Source organism: Lycium ferocissimum, chromosome 2 (assembly GCF_029784015.1).
Source record: "Lycium ferocissimum isolate CSIRO_LF1 chromosome 2, AGI_CSIRO_Lferr_CH_V1, whole genome shotgun sequence".
NCBI classification, from domain to species: Eukaryota; Viridiplantae; Streptophyta; class Magnoliopsida; order Solanales; family Solanaceae; genus Lycium; species Lycium ferocissimum.
The window spans coordinates 68,207,294-68,217,262 of record NC_081343.1 but is presented as its reverse complement, the minus strand read 5'-3'; the positions used below and the strand labels follow the sequence as shown (position 1 = coordinate 68,217,262).

The 9,969-nt window shown below is 34.0% G+C and overlaps 1 protein-coding gene and 1 pseudogene across 1 annotated transcript; one reads left to right on the top strand and one right to left on the bottom strand.

The window, feature by feature from the left end:
• The first annotated feature begins 3,855 nt into the window (after positions 1-3,855).
• Positions 3,856-5,395, top strand: LOC132048361 (uncharacterized; annotated as a pseudogene).
• A 1-nt stretch (position 5,396) lies between these two features.
• On the bottom strand, positions 5,397-6,903 carry LOC132048362 (early nodulin-like protein 20). The gene is made up of 2 exons (XM_059439269.1): positions 6,525-6,903; positions 5,397-6,112 (listed from the first exon to the last, which is right to left on the bottom strand). The coding sequence occupies exons 1-2, from the start codon at positions 6,688-6,690 to the stop codon at positions 5,757-5,759; spliced, it is 522 nt and encodes a 173-aa protein (XP_059295252.1). The 5' UTR covers positions 6,691-6,903; the 3' UTR covers positions 5,397-5,756.
• Positions 6,904-9,969: the final 3,066 nt, after the last annotated feature.

Genomic DNA, 9,969 nt, shown 5'->3' with positions numbered 1-9,969 from the left:
AGAGCCTTTTTGGCCATTTGGGGTCGTTTAGATGGGTTTTTGGGTGTTTTTTCTCGTTTTTTGGAAAATTTTTGTTAACTAATTTTTTTATTTTAACAAATAAAAGGTTCATTCTCTATGGTCTCCATCATATATAAAGTGATATAATGAGTTTATGTGTTCAATTTCGGATAGATTCATTATTTGATCGTTTTAGTCTAGTTAATTGATAACTTGTCTTGACTCTCAGAGTTACACGTTGGTTCAATGGAAAAAGGGATAATTAAATTGATATTTACCTAATATAAATTAGCAAGCATTTACTCTCCATATTTTTTTGAGGTGATATATACGGCATGACTCATATATTTTGCATGAATTGTTAAGTTTCCCTGTCGAATCTAAGTGCGGAAAGATGGTTATATTGTGATGTGTGGTTTGAATTTTATTATTCAAGCATAACTAATGATCTATTTAATGATTATATCTCAAATTCTCAATAGATTTTATCTAGCCCACTTACTACTAAGATAGAAATAAGACATTAATTTAAAGGATGCATTATATGTCACTAGAACTAATTTATTTTCAGTTTCTAAAGAATTTAAGTTTCTAACCAAACAAGAGATGGATAGTTAGTTTATTTTTCTTGTAAAAGTTTGATAAACATTTTATCTCGTGTGGTACATACCTTTAAATTAATAACATGAATAATGTTAATCCTCAATATTTTTTTTTTGAATTGAATGAACTACGCTTGTGTCACACATTTAATAGAATTTCGAAGTTGGTATGATGAACTTTTGATGTTTATTGAAAGTAGAGGCACTTGACTTGAGTCCTATTTAGAAGGAAAAAAGACTAAGAGACCTTTTCTCTTAAAAGGAAATAAAGTTAATGATAAGTTAAACCAATCCAGGGATTTGTGTGGTATAATGAACTTCAAGGCAAGAAAGACATTCAAAAGAAGATTACTCATGATATGAATATATCTATTTGATGCTCTATGCCCAAGGTATTTAAGGCGAAAATGAAAAGCGTCGGGGAAAATATATTAAGAATTTGACCTCTTTGTAGAGTTCATTAGTTACTTATTAGATAAAGGGATTGAATTTTCAATTGTCTACATCAAGTATTTTACAATAGATTGGTGTGGAAAGAAAAGAAATATAAGATTAATGATTGACTCATTTATATTTTCTTTTTCGTTTTGGGATATGTCCTAGTTACATTCTTAATTTAATTCCTCCAAGTTAGTACCTTTGATACCCATAGAACGAGTGGAATGGATGTAAGCCAAATGCAACGACATGTTCGGATATGAGGTTTGTCTAGCACATGTGTTCAAAGGGAAAACGGATAAGTGGAAATCAAGAACGGATGTATACATGTTTATTAGATATCAAAGGAACGAAAGGAGGTTGTCCTAAAAGAAAATAAGGTAATTGTTAATACAAATGCGATTTTTAGAAAAAGACTTTTTAATAAACCAAGTTCCTAGAAGTAAACTAGTTTTATAGACGAGCAAAGAAATAGCAAATGAGTCATCTAAAGTATTCAAAAGTTCAAGAACATCTAACCGACATGTTGACGTTCCATTGCATTTAAGTATGTTTCGGCGTAAGGAAATTCACTACTGTAAGTAGTGGGAGTGATGTTGAGCAAATCACACTATATGAAGTCGTTAATATTTCAATACCGAAAGGCAATGAAGATAATATTAAGACTCAAGAATATGTTAGTATGACTATAATAGTAGTAGTACTTAGTCGTAGTGGGAGAATAATAACCAAGATCGGTTCGGTGTATACTCTTGGGAGAATTGCATGATAGGACGAAAAGAAATACATTTTTTTTGGAGAGTTTCATGATAGGATCCCGAAGATCGTAGTATAGAACCGGTCGCACTACTAGATGAAGTTGCATTAGAAAACAACTTGGTAAGTTAATTTTTGCAAAGAACTTAGTCTCTAAGACTTTTGGTAGTCGTGCAAAAGGAATACATGTGAAAGTTGTAAATGCATGGTTAAAAGTCTAAGTGGGAGATTGTTGGGGTATATACCATTAACCATGCGTTTAGACATGGTATATTCTAACAATTGTCATGGTTAAAAGTCTAATGGGAGATTGTTGGGATATATATACTATTAACCATGTGTTTGGATATAGTATCTATTATAGAACGATTTATTTATTCATTGTTTAATAAAGAATTAAATAGATCATGTACTAGTATGTGTGTCCTTTACTTATATAGTAGATGATTTAGTGTATAAGTTTAGCTTATACACGGAAGATTAAATCGGTTCTTATAAGTATAAAATTTATGTTCACAATCGAAGATGGAAATTGGACAAAGCCATCGGTATGATTGTAGCACAAGATTAATATAATGTATCTTCATTATGGGAACGGTGTAGTCTTCTTGTGCTAGTACATTTTGTATGTATTCGGACCAAGTAGAGATAAGTGTTTTTACTTGAATATATAAAACAAATTCTCTAGTTCATTAAATGTACTTATACTCTTAATCTTGATATAATTATTATGATCAATGTGATTTGTTCATTATTTTGATTTATTAAAAGGTACGACTCAATTGCGGGTCATGTATTCCCTGGTAAATTGATAATGGCAAATTACATTTGTGAAATAATAATTAGTTGATAGAATCCGTGTCTCGACTTTGAGAGATGATACCCTTTAGGATGCTTATAATTCAATTAGTGGATTTTTGTATCCGTCACATGATGTAGCGAAATATAAAGGATTAAATTAGTCAATGAATTAAATTGTCGTAATTTAATTTGTTTGATTGGTGTCCGTAATCTTAACATGGGGAGTTAAATAAGTTTTTAATGAAGGATTTGAAAGGAGAATTTCTAGTGGAATAAATTGTAATTTATTATGGTAGGATTAATTCATTCATATTCCGAATTAATAAAAATGCCTCGTTATTAAATACGTGGGTCCTTGTCGTGCTCCGAATATTCTAGAACAAGGAAAATAAAAGGAAAAATAATATCCTTGGTGGGTTAGGAAAGGGCTACACGTTTTTTGGCTAGGGTTTACCCTAAAAACGTGTGTGTATATAAAGAAAGCCATTGAATTGAGGATTGTTCTTTAGCCGAATACTTAAGTATTACGTTCATAGAAGTTCGGGATACACAGTAGAAGACACCGGATGATGAACGCGTGGATGGTTTTTGCTCGTGCTTGAAGGCTAGATTCGAGGTTGCATTCACGCTTCAAGAGATAAGTATCAATTTTATGTTTGATTAATATCTTAATTATGTGTTGTCTATATTACATGCAAGTTCGACCAATTACATTCGCAATATGTTGTATTCCATCAAAGACAATTATGCCTTATGAGTTCTGATTCATACAATTATATAACATGATCCATTCACCAATACTCAAACAAATTATCAGTCAAAATATGAGTGTACCCCCATGACTACTGAAAAATAACGGACAAAGATAAGCACATCTTTATTTTACTTTTTTGGTTCATAGATCATAGATGAGGCGTGTTTAACCAACTTCTCATATGAGAAATAGTTATGCCGAAGATTGTTCAAATTATTAAATTAATAAATGAATTTCGGGAGGATCTTTTCTGTTAAAGTGAATATAGTAACTCTATGGTTTTGAGACCATTCCTCTAAACTATTGTTAGATAACTAACAGTAATCCACAGTAAATATTTCCCTTATTTTTTGAAAATATTTCTTGGAGACAAAGATTAAATTAGATTTGTCTTCCCCTACAAGAAAGCAGATAATTAACTTGTTCGTCAAACAATAAGAGACCTCTATACTTCATGCACGAAAGCACAGCCAACAGAGAAAACTTTAGAGTTGCAGAGTAAGAATTGGACATAAGAAATTCAGGAGACAATCAAAACAATGAGTTTCTTCAAAAGAAATTCTCTCAACACCATGAAAACCATTAATAGAAATTCCATGCAGTTTAACAGAAACCTCTCAACTTCTTCTTCCCTTGTATTTAAACCAACACAACAATTCCACAACCATTCTCACACCATAATCCCTTTGCGTATCCGCAACTTCAGCACCAAAACTGATGAACCAAATTACAAAATCAAGCCACCCAAAAATTTGCTGGGCATTCACTTTGTTCCCCAACAACAAGCGTCCGTATTCGAACGCCTTGGTAAGCATAAGACGACACTGAATCCAGGCTTTAATTATTTGATCCCATTCGTCGATAAGATCCAATATGTACACTCGTTAAAGGAACAGGCAATTCTCTTTTCAAAACAAAGCTGGATTACTAAAGACAATGTCCCAATTGAAATGGATGGTGTGCTTTACATAAGAATTATTGATCCTGTTTTAGCCTCTTATGGAACAGAGGACCCTGTTTACTCTGTAGTCCAAGTTAGCACAAACTACTATGCGTAGCGAGCTTGGTAAAATTACACTTGATAAAACTTTCGAAGAGCGAGCTGAATTGAATAAAAGCATACTTGACGCGATTAATGATTGGCCTTTACGTACTGATTGGGGATTAGAGTGTTTAAGGTATGAGATCAAAGATATAACACCGCCAAAAGGTGTTAAAGTTGCTATGGAAAAACAAGCTGAAGCGGAGCGTAAGAAAAGAGCTAAAGTGTTAATTTCCGAAGGGAAACGACAAGCTGCTATTAATGTAGCGGATGGGAAGAAAATGGCTGTGATTTTGGAGTCTGAGGTTGCTAAAAAGGACCAAGTGAATAGAGCTAAAGGAGAAGCTGATGCTATTCTTGCTAACGCTCAAGCGACCGCGCGTGCAATTACGGAGGTGTCAAGGGCAATTCTTGAAAATGGAGGTGCTGAAGCTACTAGTTTGAGGGTTGCTGAGCAGTATGTTGAAGTGTTTGAAAAGATAAACAAGATGGCGACCGTTACGTTGCTGCCTGAAGATTCTAGTGATGCTGCTAGTTTAATTTCTCAAGCAGTTGCTATACTCAGAAAACTTTCTACCAATAAGTAGCAGTAGCAGCAGCTGCAGTACTATCAATTTTTTGGAGAGTGGGGCTATAGATTATTGTCCAGCCTCCTGCTTAGTATGAAAGTTAACTATATTTCGATGTAATTTAGTAGTAGTTTTAGTTTGCAGACGGAATTTTATCTCACAACTATCTTATAGCTTTGAATTTCAGACAATTGCTACTCCATTTACTATTGGTCGATGCATCAGTAAAGATTCTAAATGAAAAAAGAGTAGTTTTTTTCTATGATTTGGAAGAAACATTTTACATTATTCAAAGGGATAAAGTAAGCAGTCTGCAGAATTCTAGAGCAAATAAAGGGAACTTATTCTGTTAAGTGATCTGTTTGTCTATCAATAATGAAAATATATCGAACAAATGAACAACATTTAGAACTGACCGATGAACACTCCTAAATTTAACAAAGGAACTTTGGACCTCAGTTACTCATCTCTTAGTCTCAAGACACTATGTTTTTCTTCGGCTAACTAGCAAGGGCGAGTTGGCAAAATAAAAAGGCTAACAACATCAAAGATAAAACTAGATAAAATATTGAAAGCAGTTAATTCATAATCTGATCCCACATGAACAAGTTGCTAGCCTGATAAACTTCGAAACATTAACAAATTTCCGAACTCTGAAATTGAGATAAACTTAGATGTGTGTGAAAGTTCCTAAAAGTTAATATAAATAGACATATTTTGGAAAGACTATGAACTTTGAATCCTTAAAATTAAATCCCCGACAAGCCTGCAAAGAACTCTTGCGTGCAGTGGAGTCATGACGACCTAACTTGAGCAAACAAGAACGTCCACACAAGAGGGCTAATCACAAAGAGAACTGGGGCAGTAAAATGTTTTCGAATTTGGGGTGGAGAAGCATTAGTTTTGGCTGATGAAAAAGAAGAAGGTGGAGGAGAAGCTGGCAAAGGTTCTTCGACATTTATAGCTAATTTCATTCCATGGAAGCAGTAACCTCCACTGCTGATAAAGTAATAAGGCCTAGCCTCAGTTAGCTGAAAAACATCTCGTCCGCCCCTTGTAATGTTTGTTATAAAATCACGATCAATGCACTGCTCATAGTTCGCCTGGTTCACCTCTAGCACGCTATAGTAGTGCTTGTCAAACACAAAATCTGAAACGAAACCACAATTAGAATGTAAGTAACATTATATAGGTTTAATTGCACTGATCGCGTTTTACACTGTCATTAGATATAAAACAAATCATAGTCAAATGACAAGAATGTTGTAGCAGATAACATGTCTTATTGTCTTATTTATCAAGTTACTAATCTCACTTTTCATACACGAATACATGTAATTATCTTTTAGGTAACTTGATAGTGTAAATGTTTCTTTGACATTGTCAATGTATAAAGACTAAACTCTATTCAATTAGGTTTTAAATTGCATACTAATTTAACTGATTATACCAGGTATACAAAAAAGATGGACTTTCCATAGTTGAGTTGAAGGGATGGAAGAAAATAAAAACAGAGAGTTCTGTGTGATAGAGACAGTGAAATTAAGGTGACGATATCTCACAAAGCCAATCGCCGACGTAAAAATGGCTATGAGCAGCCCAATCAGTATAGTTAACATTCTGGTCCCAGCCATATTTGCCACCCACCTTGTCAAGTCCACTGGCCGCGCAATTTATCAACCCTAACAACATTATCACCCTTATCATGATGAGCAGCTCAGATACCATTGTCACAAAAACACTTGTGGATATTGCCCAAGTTGGAATTTGCTTAAGAAAATGTATTAGTAACAATTGCTACAAATTCAAATTAATCTAGTTTTGGTTAATATTGACTAGTGATTGATTACAGGTAAACTCAAACTCAGAATTGGCTCTGATGGGATAATACAGAGAACTAGCCCTAGCATTAAATTAGTAAGTCATTTATAGCAGGGGAATTCTTTTAGGAACCTGCCATATATGGTGCATGTTGACAGTGGGGATACAGCAGCCATACAGGGAACAGGGTAAGTCTGCGTGAGTTAACATGCAAATCAAATGAGCAGTGAAATAAATGGGTCAAATGTAACTAATTTTGTCTTTTTTTTTTCTATTCGTCGATTTCGGATTTTTGACGCATTTTCTCTTGTGGCCTGTGACGTGTGCTCATTTGTTTCACGTTATTGCAGAAATGGAAATTGCAACAACTTTCTGAGCTAGTTGTGGGACTACATTCAATAAACATGGAAATTAATCCCGAGAATTCTGGTTAAAACAATGATTAATTGCCCGTGTAATTGTTTTTTGGACATAATTAACGGAGTGTACGTGACGCAATTAGTCAAGTAATAGTGCTTACCACTTACCAGTGGGAAAATTGTGACAGACAAACTACCAATATTTGAACTCTTAACAATGAGGTTCGAATTGTGACCTCTTAATCATTGATCGTTCTTAAAAAAAAAAATAAAAAAAAAACTGAAAACCGCATGACCTATGATGTCTGAATTCGTTTTTAAGATAAAGACATAGCATTTTAAAAATATTTCGTGGTAGAGACGAATATTAATAACATTAGAAGTATAGAACTCCTTTACTCTTAGCACCATAAGGCTCTGCGACAAAGCTTAATGTTAGTTAACATGACTATATACATGTGCGTAGGATTCCATGAATAGACTCATATTGTTGATATAAATAAATGGTAAGGTTCACGATAATTAGAGGTGGCAAAATTAGCATATAAAATCATAATCTGTCCAACCCGTTTAATCTTGAGCTGGTTATATACCTGCCAATTTATTAGTTCAGCCCAATTCATTTCAGCACATTAAAATTTGGACTGATATTTAGTCAAAATTAATCCATGAGAAACCTTATCAAATTTTTTTTTTTTTTAATTTAATATGTTATAAATAAAGCAATCAAAACTTATTAGAAAGAAATGGGTGGGTTGGGTTTTGATCAGCTTTTTAGCCAATTTCAATCCAAGTAACTTTTGGGCGGGTCAATAACCCGCCAATTTATTAACTCAACCCATCTTGATTCACCCAAATTCAGCTCGTTTGCCCATCTCAAATTAATAATCGATTTAGCTTTAAAAAGTTGTCTCAAAATAATTGTCACTTCAAGAATTCTAGATTAAATTTGCCAATTATTTCCCATTATTCTCTTAATATTAACGAAGTAGTTCTTTTTTGTTATATCCCGCATTTTTGTACATTAGGATATTCCGAGCTAACCGTGAAAAATTAAGGACAAGACTAGTCCGGGATACGAGGTTGAGAATTTGACCTTCGATTTTGTTTTAATGCGCAAGTTGCATATTCATCTTTTCATTGGTATGGAGTGTTAAGGGTAAATTTGGAATAAGAAAAATTTGGGGTTGAAAGTGAAATTTATGGAAACTAATGTTTCATGAAATATGGGGCCAAAAGTGAAAATTTGGAGACTTAATTTTCATGAAATATAGGCCATGTGGCCGTGCAAGGTGGATGGGGATGGCCCACATGGATTAATTATTATAAGTAGTATAAGATGACTAATTAGTCATCTTCCACACTTGAAGAAAAATCAAGAAGTTTTTAGAAAGAGAGAAAGAGCCATACGGCCATGGAGATGGAAAAGTGAGGATCAAAGCTAGCCATCAAAAAAATTATTTCTCCTAGGTATTCTACTAATTGGAAGGTGCTAAACAACATGGAGCAATTGTTAGGGCAAGCAAATCCTTGGTTTATGCAAGTTCTCAACCTTGGCCAAGTGAAGAACTAGGTGAAGAAAGGTGAGTTTTATCTTGTTTTTAGGTGTTATAAATGGTTTATGTGTGTTGTAGTATGCCAAAATGAATGAAGTTCATGAAAAATTTGCATGTGAAGTTGAAGTCGTATGCATGGTATTTGGGCCGTGTGTGTGTTGATGTGTTGGGGTGAGGGACTAAGCTCTATGTAACATGCCTAGTGTTGTTGTAGTGTGTTGGAATGGAAGAGAATCATCAATGTGTGTGTGTGTGGAGTTGGCCGAATGTAGGCCAAGCTTCATAACAAAGAATGAATTAACTTTCTTTAGCATTTTGGTTGTTGTCGTTGTGAATTCTATGTCGAAAAATGCAAGTTTAATGATTCAAATGGATGTTGTAGGGTTATGGACTGATTTGGAAGTTAGTGTGTCTTTAATGTAATTTTTGTATGTATGAGAATGGCATTGTTAATGTGTGGATTAGTGGCGTAATTTATGAATGTGGAGGAGAAGAATGTGTGTTGGATTGTTCTCGGATTTGGAAGGGAATTCAGGTGAGTTGGAGTGATATTTGGGTTGTTTGAAATATGGTGTGAATCGTTTAAAATGTTTCTGAATATTGTTTGTATGGATTCAGATTAGTATTTGAATGTATAAGCGTTGATATTGGTTTGAATGTAAGTAGTTGAGTTGAATAAAAATGGAATGTCGTCGAAATATGTAGAAAAGAGTTATTGATGGTAGAATGCCTTTTGAATTAATTATTGATGTTGTTAGAATGGTTGTTGGTATTGTTGTTGAAGATTTAGCCGAGTTGTAATCTCGGGGATGTTGAATTTACGGGGAAATCGCCCAAATTTCTGCAAAATTAAGTGCTAGTCGAAATTGAAGTTTTAAGAATCTATGGCTAATGTTTGATACCAAATGATGTTATTGTAGATTTTGGAGAAGCCGAGATGTAAGTTTGGATTAATTAGGAAGCATACGAGGTATGTGAATCTTACTCTTTCTTTCTTGTGGCATGTCTTATTCGTAAGTAGATTATGATACGAGCCTCGGGGTGACTCCATTCTTAAGATCCGAGCTTGGGTGCGATTCTTGTTCATCTCTTAATGTTGGCTCTCTTAATACAGTCGAACCATGATCCTTATGTTTTTATATGATTTGATTTCAAATATTTCATAAAGACTTTTATCTCAAAAAGGTTCTGTAACTACGAACGATCGTAACTTTCAAAGACGAGCTCGGATCGCTTCGAAACGTTCGCGGGAGATTCCATAGTGGATAAGG